Source organism: Myodes glareolus, chromosome 23, assembly GCF_982192425.1.
Source record: "Myodes glareolus chromosome 23, mMyoGla1.1, whole genome shotgun sequence".
In the NCBI taxonomy this organism is placed as follows: Eukaryota; Metazoa; Chordata; class Mammalia; order Rodentia; family Cricetidae; genus Myodes; species Myodes glareolus.
The window spans coordinates 9055303-9068289 of NC_142048.1; the positions used below are offsets into that span (position 1 = coordinate 9055303).

At 35.4% G+C, this 12987-nt stretch overlaps 1 protein-coding gene across 5 annotated transcripts in view; it reads right to left on the reverse strand.

The window, feature by feature from the left end:
* The window catches only part of Marchf1 (membrane associated ring-CH-type finger 1), an 846936-nt gene that overhangs the window by 333927 nt on the left and 500022 nt on the right, over positions 1 to 12987 (reverse strand). For 3 of the 5 annotated variants that reach the window (XM_085680340.2, XM_085680338.2, XM_085680336.2), the window contains exon 4: positions 1448 to 1596. The exons of the other annotated variants lie outside the window; for them this stretch is intronic. In XM_085680340.2, the coding sequence (XP_085536466.1) occupies positions 1448 to 1558 (111 nt within the window). In that variant the 5' untranslated portion in view covers positions 1559 to 1596. The remainder of the gene's footprint in view (positions 1 to 1447; positions 1597 to 12987) is intronic. 5 annotated transcript variants of the gene reach the window in all.

Genomic DNA, 12987 nt, shown 5'->3' on the forward strand with positions numbered 1-12987 from the left:
CATTTTTCTTCTTACTAAAATTATTTGACTGGGAAAAAAATGACATGTAAAAGTGAAATGGTAGTTCAGTAGAATAGCCTTGCCCAGGAGAGCTGGACTTCTGCAGTCCTGTACCAGCTGTGCAAGTCCATTAGCAATTCTCAACCACCATGCCTATCTAGGAAATGAAGCCAATCTTAGACTACTGCTTATGCAGAGAGAAAAGTCATGGTAAGTGTTTGTTCAAGATTCTCTATGGGTTTGATTTATTAGTCTGCAAAATAGAGGTTAAGTACTCAAAGCCACTTTAATAAAACATGGAAAATATATTTTATTGTTTAGACTTTTATCCATTCAACACACAATTAAGTGCAGTCTTGTATAGAAATACTGTATGCATTTGTCATGTAAATTTGTCTCAAATACAACATGTGAAATTTTGCTAGGGTAAAAATTAATTAAGAAAGAAAAAGGATAAAATATGAGAGTGAAATGAGAGATGCTAGTATAATTTCACAAGACCGACTTCCCAGAGTTCTAAGTGTCTGTCGCAGACATATATGAATATGACAATATTTTTATTGTCAGACCTTTGAGAACTGGGATTTTCTGCTGCTTATACGTCACAAGTCCTAGACACTTTGTTATAGCACCTCAAAGAGACAACACTGGTAAAGTAATTTGAAAATTCAAATAATTCCAAAGAAAAAACACATCTAAAAATTTTAAGTTGTATTTAATTCTATGTTCATCAACTAACAGGTAAGTTAATAAAAACACTTACAGTCTTACAAAATGGTAAGCCAATCAAAAAGGTCTATGCAACTAATGATTTAAAAGAAATCAAATAGAATTTTCCTTCTTTAAATTAAAATGTAGAGTGCTATAGCCAAAGTCCAAAAAAAAGAGGATATTTAAATCTCCTTTTGTTAATAGATTATCTTTGCAAATTCTTGGAAATGTTGGTTAGCTAAGAGCGAATATTTAGACTTACAGTGAAAAACAAAGCTTAAAGGCAGGCTTACTGATTCAGTCTTTAAATTGTTTTTACAGAAAATGATTATTTTAAATCAGATATTTAAAAACATGCAAACAATAACTCTGGCTTGATTCATGGCTCACATTTGCTTAACATATTTACTGCACATGTTTTTTATCCAGTGATTCTATCTCATAGTGTTAAACCCAGCAACTATCTCTCTCAGGTCACTCCAATAACTACAGTGATTCCACAAGACCACAAAGAAAAATATATAGCTGCTTAATTTTATTAAATTTAAAATATGAGATTTTTTTATTTATAGCGATACGGTGACATTTTTATGACTTAGAGCGAATCTATTAGAAGAACATACTGGTAAAGCAAACGCAATTGCAAACAAGAATGCTCACTTGTAGGCCCACATCTCACCAATATCTTAGCATCTTATGTGCGAGCTACTTTGAGGTAAAATAACTTTCCACTCACCAGCGCGGAGGTTTGAGAGGCATCTGCCGCATCCCCTGCGGTCTCTGGTGTCCGCGTGGAGTTGGGGATTCTGTGAGGGTTCCGGGCTATCGCTTCACACCAGCCCAGCATTTTCTCCTTCCGCCTTTCCCTTCTCACTTCCTGAAATTCTGAAAATAATTTACATTCCCTGAAACACATCGCTTCTCATAGTGATGCCCTGGAAAATACACATAACTGAAATGTTATAATCCCCAAATTTATTGCAAAGCAGATGGTGAGGTATTATTTTAACTAGAAACCATGAAAGGAAAAATAAGGATTACTAATTATTAGTAATATTATCCCAGAGTCAGTCAATGCAAGGTCAACTGTGCGTCTCTTCAAAGTGCGCATGGTGTACATCCACTTCTAAATAAAAGTTTCTACACCAGGTCCTAAGAGTTAGTGTCTGGTGTTGGTTGAAAACATTCTTAACCTGAAAGCTGAAAACAGGACTGACTAGATCCTGAAGATAATTACATACGGCTATATGAGATTTGACAACAGGGGTACTTTGTGGGAAATGAGTCAGGAGACAACTTTATTATTGTAATGCAGTTGATAGTCACTGGATATGAGCTCTTGACAGAATCAAAACACACATGAACAAGAGACATATCAGATTATAACATGGCACACTATTTCTTAGGAAATGTCAGCATATATGAACTCTATATATGTACTGTTTCTAGCAAATTTAGTATACATGTATGTATTTGTATGTATTTAAAATAAGGATACATATAGACTTGTAAATATAATAACCACTAACAGTCACTTATTCTGCATTACAAACCATACATAATTACATGTGTTGTTTGTTTATATGAGTGGCAGTCTAGTGGATTTGTTGATGGTAGCATTAACATACATATATATGAGGAATGTACAACATACATTATTAAGACATTTATGTTCTTACTGGGAAACACGGATCATTTTGTTTCCTTTGTCACCTTTTAGAATCACCTTTGTCTATACAGTTCATCATTAACCAAAACACCATTGTGATCTGTGTGGCATGTGCCAATGACAAATAAAATTTCCAGAGGTTTTCGCTGAACATCTTAAAGAAGTAAAATACTGAAAACAAAGACCAGTGATAGACTAATCATCTTAGTGTCCCCACTATCTTTCTTTTAAAGGTTTGATAACAGAAGGCAAACTTTTAGTACAAATATGGTAAACTTAGTGCTGATATCCATCAGAGCTCCACCTATTAAAAGCAGCAATCCAAAACAAAGCTTTATTTCATCATGAATAGAAATGCCCCAAAGCTCCTCCAAGCTTCCCAGAGCTTTCCATTTAATGGAATTTTGTGTCTTTGAATGTCATATCAACAAGGACTTTGAAGATAATGGAGAAACATTGTTTCCCTTGTAAAGTTTTACAGCCTACTTTTCCACTCCACCACCCTCAGTAATTAGAAATAGTTTATAGCAGGTCTTTAGTTAAACGCATTACACTGTCAATTAAATATCAAAAATAATGTAGAGTAATTATTTTTCACAGCATCCAAAGCAATTAGCAATCTGGTGGTTTATAACATTTCAGGATTCAAAACAGCACAGTTCAGAGCGCTAGGAAAGTAACGCAAAGAAAGGTTACTCGTGGATGGATGAGTTATTACTCTTGTGACAAAATGCTCAAGTCAAATGGATACAAACAATGCAAACAAGAAAGTGATAAAAAAAACTTTCATAATGAATTGAAGGTAGGCAATGAAATAGATGTCTTTATAAGAATAGTTTATTTATTTATATTATATGTACATTGGTGTTTTGCCTGCATGCATGTTTGTATGAGGGTGTTGAATCCCTTGGGACAGAGATTACAGACAATTGTGAGCTACCATGTGGGTGCTGGGAAAGGTACCTTGGTCCTCTGGAGGAGCAGTCAGTGCTCCTAACTACTGAGTCATCTCTCCAGAATAGATTTCTTACCAGATCCTTTGGACTAATATGAGTGAGTCATTTGTGTTACAAGAAGGGAAAGCTGACGGAAAAGAGAGAGATGATTGTTTGTCAAGCAACAGATTATTGGTTCTTCATTTTTCAACACATCATCTGAGACATTTGAAAAAAACCCTGATCTATTTAATAAGAAATATGCACATCCAACTAATTTGCACTCTGAAGAAAGTAAACTTTTCCACATTTTCAGTACCCTCTGTCCTATTTACTCATCAGTTTTCATTGCAGGTCTTAAAGTGTGTTATGTGTAATGAAATGAGCATCTTTATTAAAAATAGGGTGAAATAATATCTATGAACAATTTAACCAATAAAAGCAAACATTCCACGTTTATTTGCTAGTTGCTCTTTAGATATTTAAAAAATTTTAGATATTTTTATACTTTTCATTTTTAAAATTAGAACTAAGTCATGATTTAGTATCACTTTAGTACTTGTGAGAAAGTGTAGAATTCATACCTAATAAAAAGTATAATAAAGTGGCCCACAAAATTATGATGCCATATGTTTCTCTTCAGGAGTGTGTTTGTAAAAGCATCTGATTTTTTTTATTTCCTCCTAAGATTCTGAGATGGAATAAGGTTGTGTTTTCCATCGTAGTTGTGGTTATAGCCCCTTATTCAGTCCACGCTTATTGTCAAATATTTATTGAACCTCTACTCTACTGTAGATAGAGAAAGAAGAAGGCAAAGACTAGTTCACAAGAAGAATACATCCATCTTTTATTTGAGTTGGGTTTTGCCCAAAATCTATTCTAGAGAATTTTAAAGTCAGATCTTTCCAGTCTCTAATTTAGGAGACTTATAAGTTTCTTTTCTTAAAGAATTTATAGGTCTTATCTGAAACTGGTTTATAAAATTATATTTTCTCGCCTGCTATCAACAGGCATGACAAAGACTATTTAAATGTTGGCTACACTTGTCAAAACACATAATACAGTAAAAGATCAACTATATTCTCATTTTCTGCTTTAGGAACTGGCAACCATCTAGTTTTAGAATTATTAGAATAAATTATTCAAGAAACAGAAGTACATATTTTATATGCATGTTCATTAACACATGGAAATTAAATGTTTTAACAACCATTTAATTTTCTCTGGTCCTGTACTGACATGAGCAAACAGAAAAGTCAATGTGACACATGACAGCTGACCAAAGGCTTATAAGTTAACTTTGACAGTGTCACAGGGGTACTTAAAATGATGGTGAATCTGTGAAGTGACAGAGGACAGGCATGCTGCAGCTTTGGGAAGGTTTTATTATATTAAGGAAGATGGCACACGGTGAGAGAGAAGCCTATGGTGACTGAGAATGCCGCAGTTAGACATTCACATCAGATACGGCATCACAGTTCAAACAATTTTCTTCACCATTAACGTTAAAGTTGAAATTCTGGAAATGCCAGAGGTGAATGGAGCACACTGGCAGGCACGAGAGATTGACTGGTAAGCCTCTGCAGGCTCTGCTTCCTTCTGTGCAGTTCTGGAGCACACATCACGTCCTTATGGATAAGAATGTACTGCCAGTCAGAAGGGGAAAAAAAGTCTCAACATTTATAATTAACCTCCAAGCACTTTAAATTGTAAGCATCATTACTGATGTATCAGGATGGGAAAGTGATCATTAAGCATTCGTGTTAATTACAATTTAGCCATTGAACCAAGTTAATATGAGATGCAGCAAGGAGCAACTTATATAACGATCACAGGAAATTGGGATTTAACTAAGCTTAATTTTTAATATGCCACTTCAAGCAGATATTTAATTTAATAAATAGGAGAATAGTGCATTCTCAATGGATTAAATTTACAACAAATTAAAATTAAGAAAAAAAGACAAGGCAATTGGGTGTATCTTATGGAAAATAATTTACTTTTAATTCACAAAACATTTATTGAGTACTTTCTCTAAACTGGAGACAGTTCTAGGAACCATGGTACAGAAATAAAAGATAAGGAGGGGCAATAAGCAGGGATAGCCACTCTCATAAGACAGTATGAAAAAGGATGCCCCAAGAGAATGTTGAATATGATGTAAACTTTTACAAAAGACATCTCATGATGCAGGGGAAGGTAGGCCTCAAGAGACCCTTCAAAGAGGAAAAAAATGATCACTGATGTCATGCGAACAAAAACCATCATAACTCTAAAGTCATCTGCCCTTATGTGTGGCACTGCTCAACTCCAGGGGCACCGTTTAAGCTGCAATCCATTCAAATGGCAATGTGTGACAGAGATGCTCTTTGTATTAAACACCACACATGCGGTACAGTTGTCCAAACCAGCCTGACAGCCTTGCCTCCCCTCACTTGGTTCCAGTCTAATGTAGCTTAAACATTAGACTGTTTAAGCAGTCTAATAAAAGTCATAAAAGCAGAGTTCTGATTCTCTCAGAAAAATTCAGCTGCCTGTAGCTCCTTACACCTTATTTTATCAATTATTTCCCTCCTTAAATTTTATCATTTTGAGTACTTTTCAATAAAGTCAAGTTCTGGTTTTGCTAACCGTTCCATTTTCACTATCTATGTGCAGTGGAGAGTGCCCCTTGTCCCTGAATTTGAGAATTGGACATGGGCTTTGTCGAAGAATTTGAAGAGATTTTTCAATTTAAGTGTTATGGGTCTTGATTATTTGTCGTTTACCTAATGTGCTGTCAGGAACCATTTATTTAGTTGCTGCGTTGCTCCGTTGCTAAATGGATAAGCCCGACGTCTAAGTTCAGCCATGGGAAACCACAGCGAAAGTAGAAAGTTGACTCTCCAGACTTTCCTTTTTGTCAGCCCCACATGCCAAAGAACTCTCTCTCTCTCTCTCTCTCTCTCTCTCTCTCTCTCTCTCTCTCTCTCTCTCACACACACACACACACACACACACACACAAAATAATAAACAAAATAAGAATTAAAAAATCAATCAAGCATTGTTTCTCAACTATTAGATGTGATCTCCTCCTGGGTTTACACATTTATGCACTTAGACATATATGTAACAGTATAAAAAAAGACTTTATGCTTTGAAATGATTTGAGGGTAAAATACTTCAAAGAGATGAGGAAGAGAAAAGGAAAAGAGGAAATGATGTGATTATATTTTAATTTGAAAACATAATAAATATATATGCAATAAAAAAGGAACAAGTGAGAATGAAAAACAAAGCAACAAAGAACTGAAGAATTCTAACATATTTAGCATGTAGATGATGAAAATGAGAAAAAGGATGATAGAGTTAGAGAAATACAAAGCTCATGATTACACAAGTACTTGAGTACATGCGTACACAACATGAGTACAGAAGTCGGTTGCCTTCCGATATACCTGATAGGCCACCAATGAACAAATGGAAGAAAAAATAAACAAATTTTCAGCAGCAAAATACATAGGATCAATCCAGCAACGTATTTTAGAACTTAAACAGAAACTGTAAAATTCATAAAACTGAAACAAGCAAACCAAACAAACAAAGAAGAGTAACAATAATACACTTGCATGATTGGGAAGATTTGGTGTTGTTTTAATATGTCAGATTTTTCCCAATTTGAACTAAGGAGTCGATGAAATTTTAATACAAATATAGGTTAAGAAATAATTGTTTAGATACTGATAAATGTATTCATAGAATTTATGCAGAAAGACAAAATTACTAGCATAGTTTCAAACAATAACAAAGTCACAAAATGTACAGTTTCTAGTTATAAAGGACTATAAATTTAAGTACTAAGCCAGTGTAACAGAAAAAAAGACATATTAAACAGTGTGGAACATATTACTGGGTCCATAAAAGACAAGTCATCTTAGCTTGACCAATGAGCAAAAGAAATTCAATAGAGAAATAACATTCCTGTCCCAAAATGGTCTGGGCCAACTGAATCACCACACATAAAAAATAAAACAAGACTCTAGAGATGAAGCTTAAAGCTTACATTTTTAAAATAAAATTTAATTAAAAATGGGTCATAGAAGTACATGTCCAACAAAACTATTAAATTACTATGAGATAACAGGGGGAAATGGGGGCAAGCCTGTGTGGCTCTGAGATATGGCTGAGAACACCGAAGGCATGCTCTCTGAGAGAAAACGTGTTGCTAAGTTTGAATTTATTAAAACTATCAACTTTGGCTCTATGAAGGACTCATTAAATAGAAAAAAAGGCAAGTTAAAGACTGGAAGAATTTTTTTTGCAAAATGCATATGAAATCTAGGCTATCACTATAAATGTACAAACCATTATTAAACCTTAACAGTGAAACAATTTTAAAGAAGCAGGTGATATAAAGAGACATATACAGCAATTTGCTGCAGATTCATATAAAATATAATATTCCTAAATAAACAGAAATGAGTTAGCCATGAGAAGGCATGCGTGTGCATCAAATGCATATTGACATTCTAAAGAGTCCAGATCCTCTATATCCTCTATTTGTATTTAATATAATGCTCTTGGGAAGGATGGTGCTATAGCTACATCAACACAGTCAGTGGTCCTGCAGAAAACTGTGACATATGATGCTCTGTTGTTGGATGTTATACTGTACATGATGAAAATTTCCAGAATCTCATAGCTCAAAGTTATAACTTTTATGCATTCAAATTAGCACATTTATAAAGTTGGAGATCCTGGGATAAAAAGCTTGTTGAAAATATGAGCTGATAATATTATAAATGTGTGGAGATACTTCATTTGTTCTTTAACAAATAAAGCTTGCCTGGAGATCAGTGTTAAAGAATAAACTTTGACCTATGAGATTCTAGAGATGTTTATCATGTAGAGTATAACATTCAACAAATTGCAGCCTGATTCACCTATTAATAGACATCTTTGCCACTTCTAATTTTTGTGATTGCATTTGTATGTCTATGATATTTGTGTCTGGATTTTTGTGCGGCATAAATTTCAAAATCAGTTCTATACACAGCTATGAATACAACGGCTGGGTTGTAGAGTATAACTGTCTATCTTGAATGTCTATCAAGAATACTATGAGATAATATTATTGTGGGCAAAAATTAAGAACTCCTGCTTCTTGGGCCTGGGAGGTGGCTCAGCAGGTCCAGACACTTGGCATCAAACCTCACGACCTGAGTTCCATCCCAGACCCCACATGGTAGAAGCAGAGTACAATCTCCTGCAAGTTGCTTCTGATCACCTCACACATGAGCTGCAGCCCTCCAAACCACACATATTAAATACATGAATGACAGCAAAGACTTTAGCAATGAAAAGGACTCTCTGCTGCTTTATATTCCGTGTTAGCTCTGGTGTCACCAACTCTAGGGGCTGACAGTCTTCTTGGCATCTGATTGCTATTTAGTGTACAGGTGTAAAATGGCACAGAACTTGGTGTCTTTTTTCTTGCACTGTGTGAATTTTGTTGACGTGTCTATGTACATCACTTACTTCTTTAAAATTTTCCAATATTATTTCACAATGAAAGAAAATAAGGTTCCTGAGATACATATATGGTTGGTTTGTATTGGTAGGCAGGCGAGAACAACCTAAGATGACCTTGAAATAACTCACAGAACTGAGAGGTGAGGATGTCTTGAGAAACACAAGAAAGACACAAATAAGACATCATTTTGAATCTCTGAGGACAGAGGAAAAATAAGCAAAAGAAAACTGTTGCTGCTGGCTAAAGCTGGTAGGAATTTTAGCAGATTATGGAATACATTCAGATTATAACTCATAGTCAGAGGTGTATAACCAGAAGCCTATACAGATAGGAGTAGAAAGTTAAGGGAAGAGAATGAACAAATGCTTAATGCAGAATTATAAGCAACTTTTGTAGGAAATCTTTCTCCAACGGCCGATGGGAACGTGACTTTTCTTTTTACTATATGCTGTTCTTGGCAGCATCCTTCCAAAGGGTACACTCTATACGATGATGCACAGGAGAGCAAGCCTAAGTGGATAGCATATAACCTCCCCTCCCCCAGGGGAGCAAGAACAGCAAGTGGAATAAAATTTGCCGACAATGTCACCCCTCCCCCAAGCCTATGACTTCAATCTAATAATTAGAAAAATAAATCAGAGAACTTTCTAGCTAGGGGAACTCTATAAAGTAATCCTCAAATGGTTAAGGTCACTGACAACACCTGTGAAAGTTAAGTGAAGTTTTAAGAGATATAGTCAACTGCAATGAATCCTAATACGCAATTATAAAAAGATATTAAGTAAAAATGAAAGCTGCCTGCATTAGTATGGATTTACTCAATAATGACATGTCAGCATTGACTCAATCAGTATAAGAAATGTACAATACTAAGATATAAAAATATGGGGGAAAGAGTAAAAAATGGGTGAGAATGTTTTATATTTGCAATTATTTTCTCTAATTCTAAATTGCTCTAGAATAAAAGCATTATTTTAATAATAAAATTCAGAGTCCAGGGATACATTTGCCTTAGCAAACAGTTAAGCATAAGAAGAGTCATTAGAGAAGTGGATGTTTTCGTCAACAGGCAAATAATGATTTAATAATTTTAATAAATAGTCTAAAATCACAATGGAGACATTCATTGGGAGAAGAATTACGGGATGAAGTTAGAAATTTTTGAATAAAGGTATTGTTGATCTTGTTAAGCAAAATAATCCCAGAATGCCAGTAGAAAAGTTTGTATACATCGAGATTCAAGTCATATCAAACTGCTATTTTATTCAAACTTTCCAACATATCTTCTCTTCTCTACTGAAAAGAAACCACTTTTCTATCTTGCTTTTCTCAGAAATAAGACACTTGGTGAGGCAGAGAAGATAGAATTGAACACAATACCTTTAAAGGATACCTTTACTACATGCACGAGACACATCCCCTTCCTCGATACTTTGTTTAATAAGGGCATAAGGCTGTGAATGTGTAAGAGGCAGTAAAAAAATACGAGACATTTATTTTCCCTATAAATGTACTTAAAGATTCTGGAATAACATATGGATATCTACTTTTCCCATTGTGAATATCGTTTTTATGTTAAAATTGTTTAGCAAGGCCTTAATGTTAAGTCTATTTTCATATGTATTTGTTGAGGCACACAGAACTGCATAGAAGTCAGATGATAGTAAATTAGAACTCTGGGATTTATGTTTTGCATTTTAAAAGTCACTGGAGTGTCGGGAGACTTTGCATCAACATTTCCAATACATAATTTACCAACTACAAAGAGCTTAGAAAATATGAGTTCCAGGATGTTCTGGTCCCTTTTACTTGCTGTGATAAAACACTGTGAATGAAAGTAATTTGAGGGTGGGAAGGGCTTATATAACTTCCACTTCCAGGTCACAGTTCATCACCGAGGAGCTCAAAAGGAACGGAAGCACAAAATATGGAGGAATGCTCAGTATTAGCTCACTTTCACGTCCATACATAGCTAGCTTTGCCATGGAGACTAAGACCAAACACTGCCTGTTCATGCTATGAAGCTGACCACAGTGGACGCTGCTCTTGTACATTAACTAACAATCATAGCAACCCCTGTAGGCATTTCCATAAGTCACAATCGATCTGTACAATCCCTCATTTGAGACTCCCTTCTCAGATGATTCTGAACTCTATCCAGTTGACCACTAAATAGGACACAGATGACGTAGGTCCACCTTGGCTTTTGTGACGTTTAGTTGATTTAAGGGCAGTGTATCCCTCACTGATCATGGGACATTCATGAACGGTTATAAATGTAACGGAACAGTTTACCACCAAGCATTTCACAAGTCTTTTATGAGCCCGCCTGAAACCTAAGCTCTATAGGAAGTCTGTGTAGGCAGCACCTTTATTGCAGCAAAGGAAAACACACAGCTACTTAATTACCTGGGTTTCTTTTGAGGTCTATTGTCAGTAGCCATAGTGACTTTTGTTTTCTGACAAATTTTGCAAAAATTCAAAACGTCATGTATGACTTTCTCTGCTTTACTCATGTTATGGTAATAAGTACTTTAATTTATTCCCTTTTTACTGTTGTTAGTTGAGATTTTTCCTGAATTTTTCTTTTGAAAACAATTCAAATGGCTTCAATTATCCTCAAAGGAAAGGCAGTTAGTGCAGTGTTCCATACTCTGTTGCATTGCACTGTGGTCTAATGTGATCCCCTCTCAAGTCTGTGGTCTAATGTGATCCCCTCTCAACTTTCCATACCTGTGCTTCCTGCTCCAACCTTTGCTTGTCCCTGATTCCTCTCCTTCGATCCCTCTTCTTACACTCATGCCCATGTCACACCTACTCCATCACCCTCCTCTTCCTTCACCTTTCTGTAAGATGCTTCCTCAGCTTCCTGTTTTTCTCATAAATCCACCCCCCACACACACACCAGGTTTTCTTCTTCAACTCATATGCTGTTGAACATCTAGGGTGTTTTTATTACCTTGTCCTTGTGAACAATGCACACATGAATCTGAATGTGCAAATATTGCTATGACATGTTGACCGAGAGCCCTTCAAATGCATACCCTATTGTGGTAGCCACATCTGAGTCCTACAACTGTGAGCATTGTAACTCAATAATGGCTAGGATATTTACTTCCAAGATGGTTCAAGGTTTTCGCCCCTTAGTACTCTTTTCCACTTCCAGAAATACTAATCTTTATATACTTTATGTACTAATCTTTTGATGTTAACAAGGCCATTCTATACTACTACATTAAAATGTAATAACTACATTCAAAATATCACATTTTGGCCAAAGGGATGGACACTTTATTACCTTCCAGTGACTTCCTGTATTCCTCAGATAGAAGGTAATCCTCAGGAAAGTTACTTCCTCACCTCCTCCCCTGAATTCATGTCCCTGTGATCCCTCTTTCCCATTCTCCATCCTTGTCATGTGTATTGAGCTATTTCCTCAACAGAGCTGCAATTTCCACCTGGTTACGCACTCTCCCATGTGACTGAATGGGCTACTTTGCTTAGTCCCTCTCATGTATCCCTTAGGAGCGGCACTATCTTTGTCTCACCCTTCTTCCACCTGCTCTGAGAACTTTAAGAAAAAGCAGGGACTGTTTTCAAATTCATCTCTCAATCCCAAGAACCAAAAGATGATAATATTCAATGTTGTTGAACATTAAAATGTCAACTGTCAAAATATGATAAAAACTAAGACTGTCAAAATATAGAAAATATTTTCCATATAGAAATGAAAATTTATGATCTATCCTTTAACCATTACATGAAATATGTTCATGTATGCAACAATTGAAAATGATGATACAGGAAAAGGATCATTTAGGGCATATACGACAAAAGTTAAATAACCTTAGATACGATGTGAAGGCTGGCACCAAACCAGCACATGTGAGATATGTTTAAGAACGCTACTTAACAGTTGATGCTAAGAGAGGAAAACAAAACCTAATTAAAAATATCAAACTTTGTAAAATTCTACTGTCTTCTAATTTATATATGTGGATATATATGCATACATGCACAAATGTGCACACTGGCAATGATTCCATGAAGCTAAATGTAGATGTGTAAATAATAACTTCTAGATCATCATCTGTGAAGAGCCACTTGAAGATAAATTTGACATTTAAAAATGCAATCTGTCACTGTAGAGGGGTGCAG